Below are 26,178 nucleotides of genomic sequence, written 5' to 3' on the forward strand. Positions count from 1 at the left end.
GAGCAAATCGACATGTTACGCCATGATGATGTACGAAGAGCGCCCCTCACTTCACACGGGTGTGCTATATACAGGTTCAATGTTTGTCTTGTCTAGACAAACATTACAAACGCCCATGTCCATTGTCAATCAATGGACAGAGTTTAATGTTTGTTTTGTCACTAACAAACATAAAATGCCATTAACAATGAACAGAGTTTAATGTTTGTTTTGTCCGTCACTGAGCAAATCGGCATGATGTTATGATATTGCGATGATGTAAGATGATAAGGGTTGGTAAAAGCGCCCCTCACTTCACACAGGTGTGATTTTTACATTTACAACAGGAGGAGAACATCCTAGTCGGCTGCTCTGTGGCTCTGTAAATAGGCCATTTGGCTCTTTAGATAACCACAGTGGAACAAAGCTATTATCTAGTTATATGCTCTGCCAACTAGGACTATAGGCCTAATTGTTCCTAGACAGGTTAACTTTCAGTGAATATTTCACCAGCCCATATGGAGAACCAGCTGATTATGACATAACACTTTGCTCTAGAATGCACAACTCTGTCCAAAGGGTGTGTCACGGCTTGTTAGCCCAAGACTCCATGAAGGATCCTTGCCTCGAACGACGCCAAATTCAAAACCGGAAAGCCGAATTGGACTCACTACAGATGAGATCCACATATAGCTCATAAAACCAAACAAGTGGCTCTTTTTCAAGCCCCTTCTGCCATTGCAAATCCCATTATCTGGAACAAGTGACCCACAGAAGCTTTAAGCATCAGCTGAGACAGTGGACAGGCGTACAGTAAGTAAGGGAGTCGGGGGGGCGAAGGATGAAAGACGGTGCTGAACAAAAAGCGGAGGAAAAAAACGAAAGAATGCTTACTTCCACAAACATATAATCCAACTCCTGATTCATCTTGTGGCAAGAGGGGCATCTATCTCATGCTGCCAACTCTTCACCCGTCTTCTGGAGGCCTCCAGCCCTGCACGCCACAGTCACCGACCACACTAATCGACGGACACGGTCGGACACGCTGCTCGACGTTCTGTCCGGTGAAACCTCCCCATTGTGTTTTCAGGACGGAGCAACGTTGCCTGACGTCCCCCCCCCCCCCCCCCCCCCACTCCTCCCATATTTCTCACCCTGTCGTAGATGCCTGTCAGGATTGGGCATTCCTGTAAGTCCATCAAGCAGCCATGATCCCACCCTCAGTCACATGAGTTCTGGAGGGAGACAGACTGACTCACAGAGCTCCCAGACACCACTTTCCCACAAACATCAGCCAGCAAAGGACGCCCTCCAGTTGGCTACTGTCAGTTTAAGACAGAGACACCCATATACACCACCGGGTGAAATGCAGTCCGACCCAAAACGTTCCCAGATTTTTGTTACTGGTGCCGATCTTGATTTCCGTAGACCACCGATTACCGATTTTTTAACCGTTATTTTGTAAACAAAAAAAAAAAAAAAAAAAAAAAAAAAATGCTAGATTTTCTCATCGATTTGAAACTTTTTTTGGCCAAACCAATCTATCGGTCGGGAAGCTCTAAAAACCTCTCTGGTTTGCATCTTGTTGTGGTCGCTGTCTGTCTGCAGACAGAGTGTCCACTGGATGCCACAGCACGCACCACATTGGCTACACAATTACTTTAACCGGGTTACCGTGGTAATGGGATGCACATGCTCCACATCAGCACGGAGGGAAAAAACACATGTTATGAAATCTAAGGGAGCTAATACCACCTGACACCCTTAAAATTATTTAATGTAAAGTGTGTGATAATACAATTACGAGTAAGACTAGTGACTTCATTCTGATTCAGCATCGAATGTGTGTATATTATGTGATTTTGTCAATTAAAATGTCAAAGTGTTATCTCCTGGGTGTCACTAGACCTGTCACAGTTATTACATAATCGCCTATTCAATCACAGTTTTTTTAGATGATCGCAAATGTATTTTGCATAGTTTTCAGCTTGTAGATCAGCTATTTTGTAAGTTAATTTGTATGTATTTTTCATAATGTGCCATGACAGACGCGCAATTAAATCGTTAATCGCGATTATTTGAGAGACAATTCATCGTTGAGTAAAATGTCCTAATCCTAAAAGGCTTAGATAACCCAACTCGTATATCATCTCAGCCTTCATTCGTAGGTTCACCTCCTTCCTTTTCATGGCGAGGACCCCCAGATGTAACATTACCCTAATTTTCTTCAACATTTTTGGGAAAATAGCAGATCTCCAAGCTCACAACGAGTCGTCGTGAGCTCACAACCCGTGTTGTGAGGTTGTAGATCAGATGTAGATGTAGATCTGGACATGGTTGCTTATTTCTCTCGCAAAACCTGGCAATACTGTGTGTGCCGCTGCTGGCAAATACCAGCAAACCACCACCTACTGTAACCGACAACACAGCCAGGGAAAACAACCATGTGCACACACACAGTCTGTCACACACGAAAACGTTTCTGCCAAACGTAAGCTACAACCGAAAGAATCATCAATAACGAAGGCTTAGGCCAGGGTTTGTTTTGTTTGATTTTTAGTGTTTTAGTGTCTTTTCCTTGACAATTTTGAGAATCCTTGAATGGAAACTTTAAATAAATACTGAATCAAGCAACTTAAAAGCTGTCTGGGGTGTAGACGATACAATGACCAAAGGTTTTTTTTTTAGTTAAATATCCCTTTAAGTTAAGTGCATGCATAATGTGTAATGTGTATGATGTGTATGTCTTGCGTGTCTGCATGTTTGTGCGCGTGTACATAAGCCAAGGAGCCACAGACCCACTCAATGTGCGGTTCTGTTGGTTTGCCTCATACACACACAAAGAGTGGAGTGTTCTCTCACCAGCCAGCACCGGAAAGGAAAAAGAAAATCACAGCTCTAAAACACAAGATCTGACCTTTTACAAGACAGGATGCTGATTTTACCTTCTTCACTCTCTACAGAACCTACACAACTATGGGAATTGGGAACACTCCTCCCTTGGTCTTAAAAATAAAATCACACCTGTGTGAACTGAGCGGTGGAACTATACTGTAATTGTTATAGTTACTGTACTGTACTCCTGTACTACTTGTACTGTACTGTACTCTGTACTGTATTGTACTCGTGCTGTATTGTACTGTACTCTACGGTACTGTACACATACTGTACTCGTAATGTTCGACACATACTGTACTCTACTGTAATATATGTACTCTCGTACTGTACTCAGTACTTACAGTTCTCAGTGTGAATCTCAACAGCAACACTTAGGCCCAGACAGACAGACAGACACTTGTGCTGAAAAAGACATTGGTGTTACACTAAAAACTCAGCTTCCCATCATGCACCTGTGCAGTGTGAAGCTCAACAAAGTGGCGCTACTTGTCACCTGTTGGTACCCCAAACAGACAGACATAGGGCCATAGGGCACACAAAGTTACATGTTGGAGACAGTGTCCCACCGCTCAGAAAGCCTGCTCCACTGACTCTCAACTTGGGGTTTGGAACCTCCCACAAGGTCCTTGAAGAGGTTCCAAGGGGTCCTCCCCATATTAGTGATTGATAGTTATAGGTACCAAATTAACTTATACGGGTCTGTATCTCTGAGAGTGTACAAATGGAACCAATTTTACAGGTCCATTTGGTTAAGATTTTAACATTTTACATTGTGTAGATTGGGGTCCCATGCAGAGAAAAGACTGTATCAAATGGGGGTCTGTGGCGTAATGCCTATCAAACTGCGGGTCCTTGAAATGAAAGATGTTGAGAATCACTGGTACTACTCCATGATTAGTAAAGTTGTTTTCATGGTTTTCAACAACAACAAAACATTTTAATCATGAAAAACTACATACTGTGTCATATAGTCAACTATAACATCATTTGTATTGTTGACCTATTTCTAAAATATTAGTGCAACTTTCGTTCATTTTTTACCCCTCTATCACTGTCACGGAACTATGTTTTATGTGTCCATATCACTACGCCCCAAAAAATGGGGTCAACGTTGAATGAAAGTTGCACTGATATTTTAGAAATAGGTCAACAATACAATTGACATTAGTTTTGTGAATTAATTTACTTTTACTGCGTGGCCCCAGTGCCCCCCACAAAATGAACGGAACTACTTAATATTGACCAAAACCAGAGCAGAACTCCCACCACGGGACTCGGGGCAATCAATTAATATACAGTTGCAACCACTATATTAATGGCAAGTATTTCATACAGCTTAACAGTTTCCGTGCCTTGAATGGATTACTCCAGGTTAATGTCGCTGCCGTATCGGACATACCCGCCTTTTGTTTTATGTGTTTAATCCGCCGTAATGTAATGAATCAAAAGAAAATCCGTCTTCGTCGCGGAGTATGAGACTGGATGCCTTCGCTGTGATGACAAAACCGGAAATCGTCACATGCTGTGGGCTGCTAGGGCTTCTGGGAAATTGAGGCCAATGGAAATGCATTGGATGCAACGCCTCATTGAAACCAATCTTGTGTGCGTCTTCCGGGTGCACCAAGATGGTGGATGCTACACACAGATCATAACAAACCACGGGAGCTTTTTTTGATGGATTTTCGCGGATTAAAAGCCCAAATAATTCAGCGTATGCTCTAAAGGTAATACAACAATCTCGGCAGTGAAGGGGGGTTGATTAAAATGCGGGTTAATCGTAAAAAACAGTCAAACTGTTAAGTAAAAAATATCTGAACTATCCCTTTAAAGTTAAACCGAGTTTAATGCCATTATGTTTAGCTGGCGCCCCTTTGGAACCACCCTGTTTTTTTACCATCAGCCTATATATAGTACACATTCACTGGGAGAAGAAGTGTGTTGTAGTTTCGAAGAATGCATGTAGAAACAGTGATTTGAAGTGCACTGTCACATTATACAAGCTGAATGCATGCACCAGCTGGCAGCACTGGGACACCAAGACTAATTTATCTCTATCTCTATCTCTATCTCTATCACTCACACACACACACACACACACACACACACACACACACACACACACACACACACACACACACACACACACACACACACACACACACACACACACACACACACACACACACACACACACACACACACACACACACACACACACACACACACACACACACACACACACACTTCTTCCTTTATTGCTCATTTTCAAATCCAACTAGTTTTGACTCCCCTTGTCTAAGGAAGATGTGGGTCATATTATACAATTGCGAGGGTTCTTTTAATAATCTACCTAAGTGTATAAAACGTACAATTATTATTAATTCTATTTGCCATGGTCCTATATGGCTAATAATGGTCTGCAGCATAAAACAAGGGCAAATGCCGTCATCGCTTTGACATAATAATTAATATTGACATTCATATAAAATGTGTTGTGTCACACACACACACACACACACACACACACACACACACACAGTCACACACACACACGCCTAAAAAAACATAACCTAATGCGACTCCCAACCATCTCCCAACCGAGTGACGTCAGCAGAGGCAGAGCTGTGACGTATGCTCCGTTCCAGCATCATTTGAGCGGTACCCACCTAGCCTGGCTGGACCACAGCAACAACACAAATAGCCTGCAGGCTACCAACAATGGGGACCCATAATAATATAATAACCACACATAATATGTGTATTAAAGGTGTTTGACCTGACGTAGGCCTATAGCAGGCAGCAATATCTTACTAGCTAGCACACATTTTTAGATTACAGTGGTTTTCAACGCTTTTCATATCAAGGTCCATTATTTATTCAGCATTTGAGCCACGGACCACCATTTGATAGCATATACTTAGCCTCTCAGACTCTCAGACCCAAAACTAAAGAATATTTTGTTGTCATTGGATAAGATTTTGTCCACAATTCCATTCTGTATTTATGTTGGTACAATAGTACCGCATTAGGAGATGGTTGAACACTTTTGAGAGCGTAAAATTAAACCAATTTGGGGTTTCGTTTTACACAACATCCTCAGGAGGAGTCAAAGATCTAGGGCTCCATCATTTAGCTGGGGACCACCTGGAATCGATAAGGACGATGGTTGAAAACCACTGCTTTAGAATAAAACGACATTACGTCTGATCTCGAGCAGGCATAGTCATAGATACTAGGCTCCATCCATCCATGGTGCCTATAGCATCGCCTGCATCATGCCAGCCGCTGGCCTCAGCAGTGCATGATGATGCAAATGAAAGGTTATATAGAATGTGGACGTAAAAATAACACAAAAACAAAACTACAACATTGACACATCAATAAGGACTGACTGTGGCATCATGACAGAAACTGAGCAAAAATAAAAAATAAAATCTCTGACGCATCTGTTAACGTTGCTTTGTCAGCTGCGCCCATTTTAACATAGGAATCTATATTTAGACATCGCGATCAATCATCATACCGCCTGTCTGGTCGACTAAAAATACCCAGCAACAACACATGCATGGGTCCGTTTCTGGTTTACAGTAATTTTCATTCATTCAAAGTCATCGCCATAACAACATAAAAAAATATACACTTGCATGCAGCGTAAACGTGAACTGTCAGATCGCTGATCGCTTCTTCAATCAAAACAACCGCGTTGCGTTGCAGATTGCCGACATTCAAATATGTTATTATGTACAGGCAATGTCACAACAACAGGACAGCGGCTCAAACCTTAACATTACATGTCAGTCAGTGATCTCTACTCTTACCTTTGTGTACAGCTCCGACGCTGCCATGATGGTCACCAGTTATAATGTCCTCTCTCCACCCAATCTGTGCTACAACATCAGCAGATTATTGCAGCACTGCATGTGGGGGTCCAGTTAAGACCTTTGTGGTTCAAACAAAATGCTCCCGTTCAAGATGTGGCCACTGGCGGAGGCACCTATATCGCCATGATGATACCTACGATACCTGAAAGGCTGCGTTTGAGGTTTGATATTTGGCGTTTCACTTTGCATTCTGGGTATACGATAGAGATGAAGTGATTCACTGTTGCCATGACTGAAGCTTCCGAAATCTGTCAAATGACGCCCCGATGTGGCGGCGAAGGGAAGCGCACTACTATGTCGGGTGTGGTGGTGGATACAGGTATAACAGTATGTCTCTCAAGAAAGACAGATGGGTTTCCCCAGATTGCAATTACAGTAACAGGTCGATGCACGCAGCGTTAGCAGTACTGGCCTGGGGTGTGTACAGTACGATTACAGTGGTGGAAAGTAACTACCCGTTAAGCACATTTACTCAAGTATTTATGAAATATAATTAATAGGGATCAAGCCCGAAGATTGATTGATTTTGTACCTTTTTGAGGGCCCCTCCTATGTCCAGCTTTGAGGGTTTGTGTAAACACAATCATTGTCCTAACACAAACATTAATGCCATTGACAATGAATGGCCAGCTTTGAGCGTTTGTCCCAACACACACATTGAATGCCATTGACAATTCTTCTTAACCCTTCAGTTCAGTCGGTTTTCGTGAAACGCAGAAATATGGTAGAGGGCTGCTATGCCAAACAGTGAATTAAGACGCAAAGCCCATGACCAGTCCACTGGCCAAAGGGTGCATGGCGCTCAATTGAAAAAGGCAAACTTTGAACAGGCATAGCTCATGAACCGTTTGACCGCCAGCAATAAAATTGTCCATACACATAATATGTGTCTCCTCACGAGGAACAAATGTGTTATGGGGACTTATGACCTGTGAGTGACCCTTAGATCTCCCACCACTTGAATTATATGAAAAACAGTCAAAATCAATCTCTATAGAGATTGATTTTAGTAACCCATGTCCCTTAGTAATTAACCCTTTAGTAACCCTAACCCTAGTAGAGATTCTCTACTCCTTGGACTTTTGCGCAATTTGCACAAAACCTTCTATACACAAACTTTGGACCAATATCTAAAAACCCAGTATAAGAGCATACTATATATGGACATATCATAATGATACGATTTGTTATTATTGTTAAACGTGATAGGATAGCCTTCTGTTGAAGGTACCAAAAACCTCTTCTAAACTGGGAGATATAGGCTACTGCCTTCAGGGTGACTGCATGCTCCACGTCTATGGAATATCTGTCAAAACAAGTTGAAGGTGTTGAAGCTTCCTTGTTTCATATGATATTTTGAAAAAGAGACCTTGGTCTCAATTGGATTCCCCCTGAAGTAAGGTTTCAATCAATATGATTCGTATTTCGTATCATGTTTAACAAAACTGGCACACCCAAATGCAGACACGGCACTAATGCAAAGTCCAAGGGTTTATGAGGGGTGACAGCCCATCCTATATGTCCAGCTTTTAGTGTGTTTGTGTAAACACAAACATTGTTTAACACAAACATTGAAGACGAAGGTGAGGATGCAAATTCTGATTGGTCGCAATGAGATGATATATGATGATGTTACTTGATGTACGATGATAAGAGCGCTCCTCACTTCACACAGGTGTGATTTTTATTCAAAGGAGGAATGGGGGTAGCGGTTGTCGGCTGTAGTGGATGTGGTTGAGAGGCTGATGTTGATGGCAAACAGGCAGGCACTCAGGCAGGTAACTGAAGCAGGAGTAAGTCCAAAAGCAAAGAAAACACTGGGAGCACAAGTGCAAACAGCAACACAGTATAGAGCAGGAATGTACACACACTAGTAGGCCATAAATGGCCTACTAGTGCGCAAGCAGAGCGCGCAAGTACTGCCGACCGCTACAAACTGTCAAATCTCAGCTTCTCTGTGAAGGAACGTTTGAAATGTTGAATTATTAGGATTAGCTATTTGCTACCTACCTACTTTATGCATGTAAAATGTAGTATTATGAAGTATGGTACAAATTTCTATCTATAAAAGAAATACAGTTTTATCGATTTAGAATTATTCTGGATCCCTTTTTAGTTTCTCAAAGAAAAATAAATCATCAATATCTGATGAAAAAAAAGTTATATAATTGCTTTAAATTTACTTAATCTTGGACTATAGTGATATTAATACTAAATGCCTCTGTGTATACATGTATATGTAATTTGTAAGTTGATTAGCGGTATATACTGTGGTTACTTTGCGCCACTTTTGATGCGTATGCACCGTCCCAGCATATGACGTCAGGGTATAACTGGTACAACTAGCTCTCAATGATGACGAAATAAAGATGTGGATTAAAGGACCCAATGCCAGGGTGTAATTGGTTTTCGATGGTGACGTAATGAAGATATGTTTTAGTGTCGGGAGGATTAAAGGTAATGCCCCTATGTATACATGTCTGTAATCTGACACCACTGCCATATCAAGCACAAGTCATTATATCATACGCTGGCACGGCGCATACACATCAAACGGAGACATACGAAAACTATTACTTGCGCGCTCTGCTTGCGCAAGTAATAACTGTCAACCAGCAGAAACAACCTGCACCGCAGAATCCCTCTGGTCATCTCACACGTGAGCCGAGTGTGATGTGATGATGTCATTTGATGTCACAGTGTGACATCACGTACAGCAAAGGAATACATCAGTTGATATAATCTTGCATGATTATTTGAAAGTATATACGGCCAGTCTTTTCCCGACGAGTGTATTTATCGCACTAAGTAGCCGAACTCGGGCAAGGCGCGGGAACCTGGGAACCATGCTGTCTCGCCTTTTCAGACTGCATGGCCTGCTGGTGGCATCCAACCCATGGGAGGTAATTGTGGGCATCATTGCCCTCACCGTCTATTTCATGTCCACAAATGGCCTGGCAGCTAACAACCGAGTGTGTAGCACGCTTCAGGAGAAAGTCCTGAGTGGTGACATCATCCTTCTAACTGTAACATGCTGTATGTCAATTGTCTACATGTATCTTCATCTTTCAAATGTATCTGCCTGCTCAAAGAATTACATTTTTGAGCAGGCAGAGGTAGACATCGCGACATATAAGCCGGATGCTGCTATAGATACTCCAGAGCGGGGGGTGCATAAGAGGAGAGAAATGCTGTCGTCCAACTTACCCGACCCTTCTGCCATAGCTCATCTACCTTATAAGGAATATGATTATTCTAAAGTGATGGGCACTTGCTCTGAGAACGTCATTGGATACATGCCTGTTCCGGTAGGAGTTGCCGGCCCTCTTCTATTGAACGGGAAGCGGTTCCACATTCCCATGGTGACCACAGAAGGCTGCCTGGTGGCCAGCACCAACAGAGGTTGCAGGGCTATTGCTTTGAGTGGTGGTTGCAGAGGCATGGTTCTATCTGATGGCCTGACTAGCGGTGCTGTTGCACGGCTGCCTTCGGCGTGCAAGGCTGCGGAGGTCAAAGTCTGGCTGGACTCCATAGACGGATTCAATATGATCAAACAAGCGTTTGACCAGGCTAGCAGGTTTGCCTGTCTAGAGAAGCTACGAACAGATTTAGCTGGGAGGACTCTGTATATTCACTTCCAGTCCCAGACAGGAGATGCTATGGGCATGAACATGCTCTCAAAGGGAACCGAGAAGGCTGTGAGCAGACTTAAGGAGCATTATCCAGAGATGGAGGTGTCATCAGTCAGTGGGAACTACTGTACCGATAAGAAGCCTGCTGCCATGAACTGGATTCTGGGCCGTGGAAAGTCTGCTGTCTGTGAGGCCACTATACCTGCCACGGTGGTCAAAGAGGTCTTGAAGAGCAGTACAGCTGCCCTGGTAGCGCTGAACATCAATAAAAACCTGGTTGGCTCAGCCATGGCTGGTGCGATTGGTGGCTTTAATGCTCAAGCTGCCAACATTGTTGCTGCTATCTACATAGCCTGTGGACAGGACCCTGCACAGACTGTGGGCAGCTCCAACTGTATAACTCTGATGGAAGCCGCTGGCCTCGAGGGAGAGGATCTGTACATCAGCTGTACCATGCCCTCTCTAGAACTTGGAACTGTGGGCGGTGGCACTAATCTGCCAGCCCAACAAGCCTGTCTGCAGATGCTTGGCGTGCAGGGCCCCAGCCCAACTCAGCCGGGCGAGAATGCCCGTCAGCTGGCCAGTGTGGTTTGTGCTGCTGTCCTGGCAGGAGAACTCTCACTCATGGCTGATTTTGTGGCAGAGTCGTCCATGTTTCTTAATAGTCCAGTCATCAGCTCCCCTCCTACACTGAGACCCGGAGGGACAACAGAAGACTGTTGCAGAAGAGAGTTGCAATCACCCAAATCACTGAAGAGTGCTGCCAGTTCCTCAACACCAAACCCCTCCCTTCTCACTGACTCTAAATCATCCAAGTTGGACATGGTCTCCAAACACAAGGAGGTGATTCAGCCCCTGGCAAGCTCAGTGGAAATGACTTGTCCCTGTGATCCAACTGAAATGGATTCTTCAGGTGAGACCCCCTCTTCTCAGCGTATTATAACCTCAGAGCCTCGAAGGCTGGACAAATGTTTGGCCATACTCGTGGACCCCCAGATGGGTGCCAGTTTCCTTACCAATGCAGAAGTGGTGAACCTGGTGAAGTCACGTAAAATCCTGAACTACAATCTGGAAGCTGTGATGGATACTCCAGAGCGGGGAGTGAATATTAGGAGAGAAATGCTTTCATCTGACTTGACCAACCCTTCTGCCTTAGCTCATCTACCTCATAAGGACTATGATTATGCTAAGGTGATGGGCACTTGCTGTGAAAACGTCATTGGATACATGCCTGTTCCGGTAGGAGTTGCTGGTCCTCTTCTTTTGGATGGGAAGCGGTTCCACATTCCTATGGCGACCACAGAAGGCTGCCTGGTGGCCAGCACCAACAGAGGTTGCAGGGCTATTGCTTTGAGTGGTGGTTGCAGAAGCGTGGTTCTATCTGGCGGCATGACTAGGGGTCCCATCATACAGCTGCCTTCAGCAAGCCGGGCTGCAGAGGTCAAAGCCTGGCTGGACTCCATAGACGGATTCAATATGATCAAACAAGCCTTTGACCAGACTAGCAGGTTTGCCTGTCTAGAGAAGCTGTTTATACGCTTAGCTGGGAGGAACCTGTATATTCGTTTCCAGTCCCAGACAGGAGATGCTATGGGCATGAACATGCTCTCAAAGGGAACCGAGAAGGCTGTGAGCAGACTTAAGGAGCATTATCCAGAGATGGAGGTGTCATCAGTCAGTGGGAACTACTGTACCGATAAGAAGCCTGCTGCCATCAACTGGATTCTGGGCCGGGGAAAGTCTGCTGTCTGTGAGGCCACTATACCTGCCACGGTGGTCAAAGAGGTCTTGAAGAGCAGTACAGCTGCCCTGGTAGCGCTGAACATCAATAAAAACCTGGTTGGCTCAGCCATGGCTGGTGCGATTGGTGGCTTTAATGCTCAAGCTGCCAACGTTGTTGCTGCTATCTACATAGCCTGTGGACAGGACCCTGCACAGACTGTGGGCAGCTCCAACTGTATAACTCTGATGGAAGCCGCTGGTCTCGAGGGAGAGGATCTGTACATCAGCTGTACCATGCCATCTCTAGAACTTGGAACTGTGGGCGGTGGCACTAATCTGCCAGCCCAACAAGCGTGTCTGCAGATGCTTGGCGTGCAGGGCCCCAGCCCAACTCAGCCGGGCGAGAATGCCCGTCAGCTGGCCAGTGTGGTTTGTGCTGCTGTCCTGGCAGGAGAACTCTCACTCATGGCTGCCCTTGCTGCGGGCCACCTAGTCCAGAGCCATTTGACACATAACAGATCTAAGGTGAACAACAAACACCCTTCTCGTAATCAAGAGGGTAGAGACAGAAACGATGATGGTCCAGCAGCATGAGCACTCCTGGATACAACGGGGAAACCTGGAAGTCATATCAATCAAGATATTAGTGTGTTTTGTGTCACACACACTGAATGGAGCTAGTTTGCAAATGCTTTTGAATTGCCTCAGTTTGACCCTTGTTTTGCAAGAGGTTTTTAGAAAATAACTTCTTGTTAAAAGCTTATTTTTGAGTGCAGACAGCTATGTGTGTCTCTGGGTTCCTGCCTGGGCCCCTAGCTACAGTAGCTGGGTCCGTCCAAGCACGAAAATAGCATGTCACTGTTGTGCAGCCTAACACACACACACACACACACACACACACACACACACACAAACTGTACAATGTTTTCGGGTGTGACAGTACAGTACAGTGATAGTACAGTATAGTACAGTAGGCCTACAGTAGACTGTAGAGGGACGCACACGGTAACTCGAACATTTCTCAACCATTTCGGATGCAGGGTGGCTCGCCGAAACCGGGCCGGCCGCCTGGGCGCGTTCCTGGGGGTCTGGAACTTCCGGGGACCCCCACACAGAGTTGGACCACTCACTTCACACGGCGGGTGTGATTTTTTTTATTATCAGGCAACAGTTTGTACAATTACTCCACTACTACAACTAGGCTATTTTACAGCTTTAGTAATTTGCAGATTCTGCTCTGCTATTTTTGCAGAATCTTGGTAATGTAAATACATTTCTGATGGCAATACATTTGCACAAGTATACACATTGTGATATTGCTACTTTTAGACAATACAAATTACGCAAGTTTTGTGGATTAATTTACTTTTAATGCGTGGCCCCCTGTGCCCCCCACAAAATGACAGGAACTACTTAACATTTCATCAAAACCAGAGCAGAAATCCCACCGGGACTCAGCCAATCAATTAAGTTGCAACCACTATATTAATGCCAAGTATTTCATACAGCTTAAGTTAAAAACATTCTCAACATTCTGAACTATTTACAATATTTCCTTTGAACTCATGCTAATATTGCCCCCAAGGCCAACATCCTGAGAGATGAACAGCACTTTACACATATGCACTTTGAATGCATCATGCACCTTTTAATGTTTTTTAAAAGGCTTTGCCTCTTTTTAATGTGTCTATTGTTTTTAAATGTGAAGCACCATGAGTTGTGGAGAACAGTATTTTGATCCCCTGTATGCCCAGTGTATATTGTGGAAGTGACAATAAAATCTGATTGATTAAAAACAAACACTGCAACATGAAATGCACATTGTCAAGTCAACACATGCTTTTCTCCAATATCATACATATCTTATTTATTTTAGCCACTTATTATGCCATACATAGGCCTACTGTATATAGCTCACAACATGTTGCGATGTGATCTGTTGCACACTTGCTGACCAGTTTTGAAAATGTTCTATAATGACATGCCCAGAATTGGTATACCAGGTTTAAAGTGGTTAACAAGAAGGAAAGGTGGGTGAGACATAGATTGAATGTTGTGGGACCAATATTGACGACCTTGTTATTATATTACAAAAAGAAGAGGGTGCGATGTTGCGTCCAGGAATGGACCTCTCCTATTCAGTTGTAACACTTTCACTTAACCCATTTTGGGCAGGAACCCCTTTTGGCGTTAGCATGTTCTGCTTCAGGTGGCGCGCTACGAACTTGTAGGTCTGCTATTTTTGAAAAATCGAAGAACAACTGAAATAGAAACATAGCTTTTTCAGAAAACTGTCAGGATGGAAGACATTTTTTAAATCTGATCTCAGGTCAAAATATAAAGTGGAGAATGAGAAATGATATTCTTCATGTAACTGAGAACAGGATTATTGACCATATGATACAAAGTGAAACCAATCAATTGGGTGGCCTCTCCATTAAGGGTAATGCTACTCGTGTGGTGTCATCACATGATTATTTACTGTTAACTCAGTATAAGGACTTGCAGGATTTGGGGAGAAAAAAAAAGTAAGTGGAGGCTCTTATTATCATACATAATCTCTTTTGACTTCAACTTTCACACAAACACTCAAAACTTGCCATTCATTGTCAATGGCATTCCATGTTTGTGTATTTTGTTAGGACAATGTTTGTGTTTACACCAACCCTCAAAGCTGGACATAGGATAATAAAGTGTCCATCCCTACATTAATCATCCAGTAGTAGACGTACACTCCGTAAGAATCGACCAGAGAGCTGCAGTTGATACAGAACAGCGACGCTGTGGCTCCACTCCTTACTAAGTTACTACTAATACCAAGAAAGTCAGTCGGCCAAGAAAGTCCAGTTCTCTTCTCAGACCTTTACAAGTCCCTGTTGGGTTATTAAGTATTGAATATTTTAGGGCCAAAATAAATGTCTGATCTTCTGCTACGCTAGAACCATCCAGACTTCTCAGGTCATCTCTTTCTGTCCACAGAATGAAAACTAAATGTGGATAAGCAAGCAGTTTTAAGCGGTCAACAAAAATCTTGAATAATGCAATATAAACTCATCAATCTTGCTGAGGTGTTCAACTATACACCGTTAAGAAAAAATAAGGCTGACCAAATACATTTGTGCAAAACTATTTTATTTACAAAACAAAATGGCACAAAGTGACAGCAGGGCGGCCATGTACATGCACAGCTGAAAGAGATGTAGTGCTAGTTAGTATTGCATTATGGACCAGGCCAGGAAATGTCATATCTGCCAAGCAGAAGAGTGTGAAGTTTATAGGACGTTTTCTGCTCTACATTATGCGAAACAGAACAATTACTTTTTATTCCTAGCACCAGATGGCATTCTCTGGGCAAGTTTCAAATTGAAATGCACACCCATGTGGTGTACAGTCCCTTTTTCCTTCTTCCACTGTGCATTCCTAACAAGCGAGGACGTGTGCCCTGACTGAGGAGAGCGCAGTGTCATCATGAGAGGCTGAACTGCAGACCTGCAGGCAGGCAATAATGCAAATGTTCAGCATCTGGTGAAGACACCATCCTCTCCACACAGCTTTAGAACAGAGGTTCTCAAAGTGGGGTTCAGGGACCCCCCTCTGGGTTCCGGTCTGAAACTCTGTACAAAACGGAACCAGGTCCATTTGTACGCTTGTATACAAGGGTCCTTTTAAAGTAAACGCTTGAGAACCCACCGACTTAAAAAATGCATACATCTCCAGTTTCAATATACAGTATATCTACTGTGGAATGTGGATATTCATTGTGTGTTCAGTGCACCGGCAGTGGGATGAGTCAGTTCTGGGGGTGGAAGAAGAAGTTGCCTGTGGGAGCCCTGCGTCACACACATGCAGTATCAGATCCATATACACAACACTCTGGCCTTTCACTGCGTGGTCCGTCTCTTTGACCGGTTGCCCTACCTCCCTCAGGTGCTTTTGAAAACATGTACACATCTACAAGACTGAGCGCTCTGATCTCAGCCATAAATGGGGGGGGGGGGGGTTATTTCATATTCAGTCACTCAAGCACATTAACAGCATAATTTAGATAAGGACATACAGTGAATGATACGATTCTAATGTAAAACTTTCTCTTTTCTTTTCAAATCTAAAAGGCTGATGGCTGCCTCAGTGGCAAAAGAAAAAAAAAACAGGATAGTATGTACACTTTCGACTCCAAACGGTGATGGTGATGTGGCCCCACATACAGTATGCCCGGGCATGGTGGTGTGATGCAGACAAAACCCTCAATTTCATCTCACAGGAATGGAAAACGGCACCATCAGCAGTTGCTCCATCACCGTCCTCCATCAGTGGAGTCACTCACACACACAAAGATGTTCTGTCTCTTAGTGTATCATACATAGAAGTAGAAAAGAACAAACAATAAAATAGAACCAATAGATTGATGGGGGCTATGACAGCAGAGCAGGGGGGGGGGGGGATTGGCAGGGACAAATTGCAGGAGAAAAAAAAGCAAGGAAAAGGAGAAAAACAAAAGTAATAGGGGGGGATATGGAAGTGTATCAGCTAGCAGCCAGGTTCGCTGGCTAGTAGATGAGGGTTCATTTTCGACTAAATTCAGGCTAGTGGGGACGAGGGAGGGGGTAGAGGACAGGAATAGTGTGTTAGGTTAGGGAGGAGGGGGTATTTAGGAAGAGGGTTGAGAGGAGGGCGACGTACACCATCAGCCAGCCAGTTTGCTGGCCACCAAGGAAGGTTTCCTCTGGGGCAGGTCTTGCGGGGTGGGGATGTGGTCCCCTGTGATCTCCTGTGGCTGTGATGCCTTCTCTGGCGCAGCTGTAGGTAGCTGCTTGTTCTTGATCTTGGCCTTGGCCATGTTGTAGTCTCCCGAGTCAAAGTACTTTTGCTGTAGGAAGACAAAAAAGTAGTGCCATTATTATGTGCGCTTGGTTTAACCACTTAAGCTCATTTCAAAAATAGCAATAAAAATAAATGGCAGATCTACAAGATCTCAATGTACTATGGTGTGCAATGCGTTTTGAGCTTGAAAATCTGCTACTCAATCTCAATTCTTCGCAAAACAGGACACCGGGTTGAAAGTGGTTGAGAAATCACCTTTCGTCCATTTCTAAATAATTAACTTCCGCAATGACACAACTACAGGGACCACAATGCATTCAAAGCGTGTTGGTGTTTTTAAATGTCAGCGGACAGCACCATTTAGTGTAGAAACACCGAAGTTGCAGTGTCAAAGGAAACAGAAATAAACCCTAATCTGGTCCCAGTCATTTGGAAACCAGGAAATTGCCGTTTTTTGCAGCAAGGCGTAGTTTTTAAACAGCTTTAAATCGGGAACGCCATGTTCAAATGGAATATTCTGTTGCAGCGTTCCCCAATTAGTTTTCGCCAAAGGCCAAAGTATGTCTTGGGTGACATGCCGAGTGCCACGAAAATGTAATTCTTTTTACATTTGACGGAACATCCGTCAAATGTATTTCCCCCGGATACGATATTTTCCCGACCAATCACAACACTCGTTTCATTCACGGAGAATATAAACTTATTTTTAAAGCATCAACGTCATTTCTTTGAGCGGTACTTTTCCGCCAAAATAAATGATAACGTCTACACTACAGCGTACGTCTTGCCCAGCGTGGATACAAGATATACAGTGGGGCAGGAACTTGCTCCTCCAAGCATAGCTCAAAAACAAAGCCACTGTCATGTTTTACTTCCGCAAAGGTCATGTCCACTTGCCCGAAAAGTAATTTTTTTAATGCCAAATACCTACAGGTACGTAGCTATGAATATGACTATCGGTTCAAACTTATTTTTAAGTGTAGCAACAGTGAAAACAGAACCTTATAGTGCACTTATTTTACATTCCACAGACCAGAAGACAGAGTGCTGTCTGGCCACGTTCAGGTGTTTTTAGACATATCTCGTGTTTGGTAGCATCCCCTCTCAAACTAGCACTTGCCCGGTCGGGCACCTGAAAGCAAACTCCACCTGCCTGAAAGTTTTATTTGGCAACCCTTAGTGTCAATGCCTGAACACGTAGTCATTATTTTGAGTTTGTGTCAGTATTGTCATTATTTTGAGTTTGTGTCAAAGATACAAACAGTGCAGTCCATTGTAAACTTTGTGCGGGTAACAACCACAATCTAATTTGTTGAAGAATCAGTAACGCCAGGGTTGAGAGGCTTCAATGTGCTTAGTAGTACTGCTTTTTGATTTATATTACTCTTGATAGCCAGCTATAAATACTATATCACTACATTTAAGTGTGTAATAAAGCATTAACCTTCCTGATCAACAACACTGCTGATATGATTTAAAAGTAACATTGTACAGCATATAAGATACTAATGCATTTTTAAGGTTTGCCAAGAGTGTACAGGCCAGGGCTTGATGAGTTCGAGTTGATGCAGAGACACAAGTGGTCTGTCTGCAGACAGAGCAGACAAGCAGGTCTAAAGACAGGAGATACAGCTACAGATTTGATACTATTCTACTACAACTGCTAAGTTGCAAAAAAACAGAAAAGGCTTGCACACTGAGTCTGTGCGTGTGCAAGCCTCTTCTATGCTGGCCTCTCACAATTTGCTCTAGTTTTGGTAAGCCTCCAGTTTAGAGCAAAACTTTTTTACATTATTGGTTTCAAAGGGTTTGACACATTTCTTTGAATTGTACAGTTACAATAAGCCCAGAGATCAACTGCTCGCAACATTACCTGCACGGTACCCGATTTGTATTTTGATCGCTTTCATACTGTGATATAAATTGATTTGTATACATTTGATAATGAAATGCACTGGGTCTTAGTCGGATGTTTTTGTTTGGAAGATGATTTTTGAAGGGAAGACCTCCGGCACAGTCGACTTACTAATAACAGGTGCGTCGGCGTAGAGAGGGAGGGAGGGAGACCCGCACACTGTCACTTGCTGGTTCAAGAGCTTTTTATTTAATGTCCAAAATGCTTGGTTTGGAAGATGATAAGAAATTGAAAATCGGAAAAATCGATTTTCACTTAAATTAGAGTAATTACAGTACGGATCTCAGGGCTTAAAGCTAAAAAAACATCCCAAGAATGAAACTTTTCAGACCATGTGATGTCCCAAATAAGTGATTTGTAAAACGTTGTGAAAATGGAACCCCCCCAAACTTGCATCGGTCTACCCCTGTCCTAGACGGGGATAAAAGTCAGTGTAATAAATCATAAATTAATAACATTTTTTTTTGGGGTGGTAAAATTGTGTTTTCCCAAAGTTGCCTTTACCGAATGCGTGTGCCAATCCATGCTTCATGGATGGAAACAGCTTTTGAAGTTCTGTTGTATTATATTGCTAGTCTGGCCAATCAATTCAAATAGGCCCTACTCATATCTTGAACTTACTGTAGGCCTTGACTTTACAGTCACACGGCGCAAATCAGCAGTGTGTTAAAGTTATAAAACCCAGAGGAAGACACTTGTATGTAGCCTTCAGTAGTCTATTATGCACCTTGCATAAGGTTGCAAGTGAGAACAAAAGTCAATTACAAGAGAGACAACCCATTGGTTAGGCAACAAAAATTGGATACAGGATAGGTGGGCACTGGGTACTATAGGACAAAATGTTAAAAAAATATATATAAGACAAAGTAGTCTTAAGTAATGTACATTAGACTTAATTTGATCCTTCAACTTATTGTTTATGCCACAAATAGATATACACTGGGTTTTGTAGCAATTATTTAAAAAATGTCATGGTATGTTTCCCCTTTTTCCAGCCCAGATACTTCTGTACAGTAAATGGCCATTGATTATTATTCACACTGTCGGCTGTTAACTGTGCAGAGGAGCTCACCTCTCGCCTGCATTTTCTGTAGCTCCGCCTCCATCGATCTACAAGGTCTACCAGTGAGACCACAACGCAACATACTAATTCCAACACGGGTTGTGCTTATAACCACGCCCCCGGGCAAGTTTAGTTTACTGAGGTTAAGGTTAGGTATAGTTTTACACAATCACAGAGCGTCCTTGCACAGCCCGTGTATGCTTTGGTACAACGCGTCGCGGATGCAATGCACTGTGGGCTTGTAGGTCAGCTCTGTTCCCTGTTGTGTTGTGAAGCGAGAAATGGCAGCAGAGCAGCTACAGAACCCAGACATACAGCAGTGTTGTTTACATTTACAAAGCACTACAATCATGTACAACGGGTCACAGACGAGAGCTAGCCGCATACACAGCATTTAACATTAAAACAACGTCATGTCCACCTGCGTCGTCATGCACTCACACAAAAAAAACATAAGAGAAAATGAGCACAGCTCTGATCCTGTTGTGCCAGTCTGAGCCCATACATTCTAGTAATTTGTGTGAATTCATACTACATGGGGTGGTTGCTCAGGGAAGGTCTGCTCACTGAATGAAGCTCAGCCTTGATTGCACTCAGTGACTCAAGTGTGCTAATGGGATTCAGGACGCTAATCACAAAGCCAAGCTATGCCGCTATAAATATGGATACGCATACACGGCCCGTGTGGCCAAAAGATCTCCACAACTTTTTACTCCAGTCCTCATGCAGATCAGCTACTTTCGCCGATTTGATAACTTTGATTTGTCCTAATGTTGGTCGTTCGTAGACCAGGGCAGGTTGAGTGGCTGCTTGAGCCCTGAGCAGCAGGCATGCAACCAGGAGTGGACGACGTGCACACACTGGCGCTCGCTCGTTATTAATCAAGCGGTGGACGGAGCCGCAGAGAAAATGTATTATTTTGAGGATCGGATTGGCACTTTTTGTTGCCCCCTTCAGATCACTTGACGAGCATAGCAAGCCTGCTGCGTTGTGACTGCTTCGGTCATGTCATTCACACCACGGCCATCGCTACACGGTACACATACACCCCTTAATATTTTTTGCTAATCTACACTGATCTCATGAATGGTCCCTGAAATCGTCATGACGGAAGTCCGTCCCCAGGACAGAGAACATTAAGCCCTGGGATCTCACTCATTAAAGCAAAAAAGCAAAAAAAACAAAAGTCCAGCCCGGTCCTGCTAAAGCATAATAAAGACACCAAATTAATGTAATCTTTCTCTGCCGTGCATTTCTCTCACACATGTGTGTGTGCTCACTCGCACTGATCCACGCACACAGAACATGTGTTAAACACTGAAGTAAACTTGTTGTTTAATTTAACAATGTGCCACCGAAAAAAAGCTCATAGCTTATCGATACCGTGTCCCGACCTGCTGTCCCTTACATTAACCGTTTATTTTTTGTCGAGGAGCGACGTGTGCATCGCCTCGGCTAAAAACAAAGTGAAGATGACTTATGCTTCATTGTACGACGTGTCGCAAGCTGAAAATAGCTAATCTGCAAGCACACAACGCCCTGCGTCCGCGACAAGTGGTTTGTAGATCCTCCATTTCAGGCACGTGGAAATATGCAGGATGTGAGACCTTCAGAAACGTTTGCCTTCACAATAAAAGCAGATTCACAAGCTTTCTCAAGTTGAAACGAGCTATATGAGCTACAGTATAAACCTTTTAAAGTTCTGGGCTTTATTCTCAAAAGGAAAATTCACATTTGTTTGCATTTAGTTTTTTGAGACAATGTATTTCTTTTACAAAAAAACGAAAATAGAGTTCTCAGAGAAAAAGAAAATCTGGATTTTATTTGTAGGCAAAATCAAACAGCCCTACTGGGTTGGCTTGGTTGTACTGCGAGTCTGTTATGACGACCACATGTGAATTTAAAGGTGTAGGGAAACGGAAATGGTGGGTACATTTTGTGGTACACAAAAATGTACCCATTTTTTGGCATCCATTGTTAGATATGCGCATATGATGACCACAGATGTAGTCTAAAAGTGTGAAAAACATATTTTTCATTTCACTACGCCTTTAAGAATGAACATCCTCACCCCCTTTTGAAGGCGTTTACGGAGCAGATCAGAGCCCCCAGGTTTATGTCCCAAATGTGGATACCGGGACTTCAGTTTAGCCTCCTCTGCCTTCTCCGGACTGATCACCTTGTCCTCTTCCTAAAAGAAACACAGCAGGCAGATTAACGTTCTGTTACACTCTCGCATGTCCTCAGCTCAGACACAATTGTCAGACACAATTAGCCTTAGACAACCCATTCATCCAAACAGAAAAGTCCTCTCTAATCATCATACTATAATTAAGCCTCTGTCTGTGTGTCACTGTGACTGCCGTAGCTCCTCACTGCCTGCACCAATCGCTCCCACTTGTCACACAGGCATTGACCATAATAATATGGTCTTAACGAAGCCCTTTTTCCAATTTAACAAATTATGAATTAATGATGAATTAAAAATGTGAAAACGCACCCAGGTCGCAGTACCCCCCGCGGCCACAAGTCGGCAAGTATTTGAGTTGTGCAAAGAGAACCAATAGGAACTGAAATTGGAACGATCCAGAGAATACATTAGAACGATCCAGAGAATAAATTGGAACGATCCTGTCTGTCTGTCACTGTAACTGCCATAGTTTTAGAGACACCTGCATCACAGGCCACCGTTCTCACTGTTCTCACTGGCATGCTTCCTCTAGCTACCGTCGTAACACAAATAATGAATTTATTAGTGAATTAAAAATGCGAAAACGCACCCGGGCGAAAACGCACCTGGGTGCAGTGCCCCCCCCACGGCCACAAGTTGGCCGCGGGGGGGGGGGCAAGTTAAAATGAAGAGCAATTCAATATATTTATGGGGGGCAATAGTCCATACAACGGGTAAGGACTAGTTATATTAAACAACATCAAAATCACCAACATTGCAGCTGTAGGGAAAGCTTGAATTATCCTCTTTCAATCTGTAAAGTGTTTGTTTCATAAAAATCCACTGTAGACATTTTATGAGCTACTTCCCGTCAGGAAATTCCTTGCAGGTCATTGTTTTATAAGTGCTGTTTGGAGTTTGGAAGCGCTCGTTGACCATCACTCAATGGCCCATGCGTACCACCTATTTTGAATGTGCACATAATGCAGGAGACAGCAGGAGGTTGCTTTACTGATAACGAACGCTTCCATACTCTGATACTTAGAAAATAATCATCTGCAAGGAATTTCTTGACAGGAAGTAGCTCATAAAATGTCTACAGTGGACTTTTATTAAACAAAAAAACTTTACAGATTGAAAGAGGATAATTCAATCTTTCCCTACAGCTGCAATGTTGGTGATTTTGACATTGTTTAATATAATTAGTTAATTAGACTTTTCTGTCTGGATGAATTTGTTGGCTTAAATCAAAACAAGCCAACATTTCTTTGATGTATAATTGTATATATATACTATAAATAGTAAATACCCATAGGTTTGGGTGAGTGTGAATCGCTAATAAGGTATCTGCCTCGCTTTCGGGTTCTTGGAAACGCCCCCCCAGCCACTGCGTTAGTTTTACTGAGGTTAGGTTTAGATATACTTTACTGAGGTTATGGTTAAGTATAGTTTTACTGAGGTTAGGGTTAGGTATAGTTTTACGGAGGTTAAGGTTAGGGTTAGGTTTAGGTGTAGGCTGTCAATCACAGCGACTGGCCAGTCACAGCGCACCCTCTATGTCACTCTGTACCGAATGCAAGGCAGGAACCATATCAGCGTGTGAATCACATTGAGTGACAGAATAGGTCTGGTTGGCTAAAGTACAGTATGTGAAATAGTATAATAAATGAGCAAAGTATTCATTATAGACATACATATGATAGTATTTGTAATGATAAATGGATCAAATCTTTTTATTGGGATTATATGGCCATATTATTGGGCTTGTTTTTCAGAGGGAGATTTGCCTCATTTCTCTCAAGAGTTAGCTTCTTTTTGGAGGTGGGTTGGCAGTTGACAACACTGAATGGGACAGAAGAACACATGCTCAGCACATTGCTTGTCAATGTCTGCAGAGACCAGTGAAAGTGACAGGACAAGTGGACCTTTATGAGTCTATGGAGTGTAGAAATGGAACCATTTGGGTTCATTTCATTAACAATAAGGATTTTACAGAGTAGATTGGATTTCTAGAGATTAAAAGGGTATGAAATGGTCGTTCTTGGCCCTGATGCATATCACACTGGGCGTCCTTCCTTAAAAAGAAAAAAAAGGTTGAGAATCACTGATTTAGCAGAAGATAAAGTGCAAGATCAAAGAACCCGACTGGAAAAAGTCCAGCAATGCCAGCAACTGTCGTTTTTTATTGATTAGCTACAGTGGACGCCGCGTGGCATGGCTTGATGATATAGAGATTGTCCCATCGATTGACATCTATATCGATCGACATCCAAGGATCCACAGTTGGCATTAGAACAGCAAATACCGCTGCTGCATGCGGCTGTGCTAACACAGGCTAATCCTCAACGACGGATCATTGGCAGTCTTGGCAGACGGTCGGCAGCGTTTACTGTGCATAACAGTCAGTCACACTGCCTCGGCTGACGACATATGCACCGAAGTTATGCATAATGGTACTTAAATAAAAACGGACATGTAGTTGACAGTGACCCATCAAAGCCAGCTAGCTGGTTTGAAGTTAGCTTCACGTTTTTGGGTTTTACCCAGACAGTTGGCTGGCTGCCTGGCTAGTTAGTTAGTTGTGCTACTGCATGATAGCTTAGCTGACGTTAAAACTATGCATTCCGTCGACACTAGCCGTGTGAAAACGGACCGGTTTTGATTTGATAGCATTCTGTGGCTGTTGTCAACACGCTTACAGTTAACAGGTCGCTGCTGGGTTCCGTGTTAGCTTTGTGTTCTGTACGTTAGCTTTAGCCGTTAGCTTCGAATGTCAACAATGACAGAAGGCCAGGAACTTGAAGCTAACGGCTTCACTTTAATGAAAACAAATACAACTAATGGATTTGAAAAAAGAAACGATGTCGTTTTCAACTTCAAACTGTTTATTATTCCTCTGTTCTTCTATGCAAATTACGCCATACATTAATTTATTCAAATCAATGAGTTGTATTCATTCATTATCACCCGCCGCGCTCTTTGCCATGCTAATATATTTGTACGTCTCTAGACGTTCTGATGAATTGAAAAAAATGGTGGGACTGGGCCCGGTTGTTAACAAGTGTAAATGCTTTATCATGGTTCGTCCACAAAGGAACAAATGTTGTATTGACCTGTGCTTTCGTTTGAAATGTACCAATTCTGCAATACTGTGAATTTGTGAAAAGAAAGGGGGAAAAAAACAGTCAATCACGGTGTCGCGCACCTAAAATAGCAGATCTACAAGCTCACAACGCGTCGCGGTGCGACGAGTTGTGAGCTTGTAGATCTGCTATTTTCTCGGGGGACAGACACGCTTCTACATGTTGGTGTTGCGGTGCTCAGGTGCTGTGGAGTGTGGACTCACGGTCTCGGTGGTGGTGGTGGTGGTGGTGGTGTCCTCCTCCGCAGTCTTGGTTTCCTCCATAATGTCCTCCTCCGACATTTGTTTGTTCAACTAATATAACTTAATAATAACGTGTCTGTCTGTCTGTGTCTTCTGGCGAAGAGACAAGCAGGCAGCTAGTTTAATCAAACAAATGTCCCCTAATGTCTTCTTGTCCCCATGCGACGCTCAAACACACTCTAGTAGACTCTACTGTCCGTCCGTCGCAGCCCAACGGCTTCACTCCCGCACTTAATACGGACACGCGCACGCCGTGCCCGTTTTTCTGCAGTCACTCGTAGTCATAACGCATAATGGTTCTCTATTTTCATTTTATTAATTTTAATTGGTTTTATTTATTTTTATTAATATCTTTGTTACTCATTTTAGAGCTCATGTGCGTTCAAAAACGTCAACAATAATTGATATAGCAGCCAGTAATATTTGTAACTGACGCCAACGTGCTCGTGCCCGTTCCCCTGAATTCGTAAGGTGCATTTTTTGCCTTGATTTATATTTTTGTGAAGCTGCAGCCTGCCTCACACTACAATCACAATCTATTCAATAGAATAGATTCTAAAGATGTGTGAGCTGTAGGGCTCTAATATTCGGTATTACCGTTGGTTGCAGTTTACTATGAAAACCTGCCAAACCTGTCAGTCAGTCCGTCACAGCTCGTGACAAGCTCCATATATGGAGCTGACCTGTTCTGACATTCTTGATCTGACCTCAT

General features: G+C 43.2%; 3 protein-coding genes across 11 annotated transcripts in view; 1 reads left to right on the top strand and 2 right to left on the bottom strand.

The window, feature by feature from the left end:
• The window catches only part of myo5aa (myosin VAa), a 116,475-nt gene extending 109,592 nt beyond the window's left edge, over positions 1 to 6,883 (bottom strand). For all 8 annotated transcript variants that reach the window (XM_083759476.1, XM_083759475.1, XM_083759471.1 and 5 more), the window contains exon 1: positions 6,696 to 6,883. In XM_083759476.1, coding sequence (XP_083615602.1) covers positions 6,696 to 6,722 — 27 coding nt within the window. In that variant the 5' untranslated portion in view covers positions 6,723 to 6,883. The remainder of the gene's footprint in view (positions 1 to 6,695) is intronic.
• Positions 6,884 to 9,811: 2,928 nt separating this feature from the next.
• LOC310854686 (3-hydroxy-3-methylglutaryl-coenzyme A reductase-like) lies at positions 9,812 to 12,706 on the top strand (the record flags this gene model as incomplete). The annotated part of the gene is made up of 1 exon (XM_083759361.1): positions 9,812 to 12,706. One exon carries the CDS (start codon positions 9,812 to 9,814, stop codon positions 12,704 to 12,706), a length of 2,895 nt encoding a protein of 964 aa, XP_083615487.1.
• A 2,504-nt stretch (positions 12,707 to 15,210) lies between these two features.
• Positions 15,211 to 25,678, bottom strand: arpp19a (cAMP-regulated phosphoprotein 19a). 2 transcript variants are annotated; one of them, XM_083758931.1, is made up of 3 exons: positions 25,428 to 25,678; positions 21,983 to 22,096; positions 15,211 to 16,979 (listed from the first exon to the last, which is right to left on the bottom strand). In XM_083758931.1, the coding sequence occupies exons 1-3, from the start codon at positions 25,503 to 25,505 to the stop codon at positions 16,797 to 16,799; spliced, it is 375 nt and encodes a 124-aa protein (XP_083615057.1). In that variant the 5' UTR covers positions 25,506 to 25,678; the 3' UTR covers positions 15,211 to 16,796. The 2 variants fall into 2 exon arrangements, with proteins under 2 accessions (XP_083615057.1, XP_083615056.1); XM_083758930.1 differs by having other exon boundaries at positions 21,983 to 22,102.
• Positions 25,679 to 26,178: the final 500 nt, after the last annotated feature.

Source organism: Protomyctophum parallelum (genome assembly GCF_964188405.1).
Source record: "Protomyctophum parallelum genome assembly, chromosome: 2".
NCBI classification, from domain to species: Eukaryota; Metazoa; Chordata; class Actinopteri; order Myctophiformes; family Myctophidae; genus Protomyctophum; species Protomyctophum parallelum.

Bases quoted from the DNA above. Each gene is read 5' to 3' on its own strand.
- arpp19a (XM_083758930.1), bottom strand. From the start codon at position 25,505: ATGTCGGAGGAGGACATTATGGAGGAAACCAAGACTGCGGAGGAGGAC. The intron at 22,103-25,427 runs GTGAGTCCACAC...TGTTTCTTTTAG, and splicing joins CCACCACCACCACCGAGACC to GAAGAGGACAAGGTGATCAG. The intron at 16,980-21,982 runs GTGAGGATGTTC...GTCTTCCTACAG, and splicing joins GTAAACGCCTTCAAAAGGGG to CAAAAGTACTTTGACTCGGG.